General features: G+C 26.2%; 1 protein-coding gene across 1 annotated transcript; it reads left to right on the forward strand.

Annotated features, from left to right (window-relative positions):
* Positions 1 to 78: 78 nt before the first annotated feature.
* Positions 79 to 354, forward strand: COCCADRAFT_113428 (uncharacterized protein; the record flags this gene model as incomplete). Its single annotated transcript, XM_007720733.1, has 1 exon — positions 79 to 354. One exon carries the CDS (start codon positions 79 to 81, stop codon positions 352 to 354), a length of 276 nt encoding a protein of 91 aa, XP_007718923.1.
* Positions 355 to 795: the final 441 nt, after the last annotated feature.

Genomic DNA, 795 nt, shown 5'->3' on the forward strand with positions numbered 1-795 from the left:
TTAAGGGGTAATTTTTACTATCTTTTATTCAATAAAAAAGATGTGTAAAAGGGGAGTTCGAATCTCTCTATTCTGATTATGCTATTCAACTCATTCATTTTATTACTTTTATCTAATGCAATTACACCAAGACGAGACAAATCTATACTTTATTCAAGAGCAACTATTACAATTTTACTTATATCAGCTTTTATAGCATATGATAATTTATATCTTTTATTTTTAGCAAATGGTGTAGGAATATTCGGTGGATTATTCCATGTCACTGCTACTACATATTTTTTTCATATTTTTATCTTTTTAATAACTAGCGTTATCTTATTATTAACTTCCTTCTACCCTAGAAAAGTTTGATTAAAAAAATTTAGCAGCCCGGGTAGATTTTTATTTTCAAAACTAATCTATTACGGAGCCTTACTTTTAAATAAAATGGGAGAGCAGTTTAAAATTATAAAATACTTATTCATTACAAAATTTTTTCTAGTTTCTATAGTTATTATATCTCTTTTATTCATACCTCTGTCGTTTGATTGAAGTATACCTCATTTTTTTATACTTTTATTACTAACCTTTTCCGCCGTTATTACTCTAACACTATGGTATAATCAGAATGACTACTATTATACTGGTGATTTGTTAGCTGTTTTTTCAGGAAATTACATTGGGCTAGTGGATAAAACTATTTCTGACTCAATTTTTAACGATACATATATATGTATTAACATAATAATTGGTTTAAATATGATTATTATTGGTTTACTAAATAATAGGAAAACCTTGTCTATTAAGGATAAG

The sequence above is a fragment of the Bipolaris zeicola genome (genome assembly GCF_000523435.1).
Source record: "Bipolaris zeicola 26-R-13 unplaced genomic scaffold scaffold_606, whole genome shotgun sequence".
In the NCBI taxonomy this organism is placed as follows: Eukaryota; Fungi; Ascomycota; class Dothideomycetes; order Pleosporales; family Pleosporaceae; genus Bipolaris; species Bipolaris zeicola.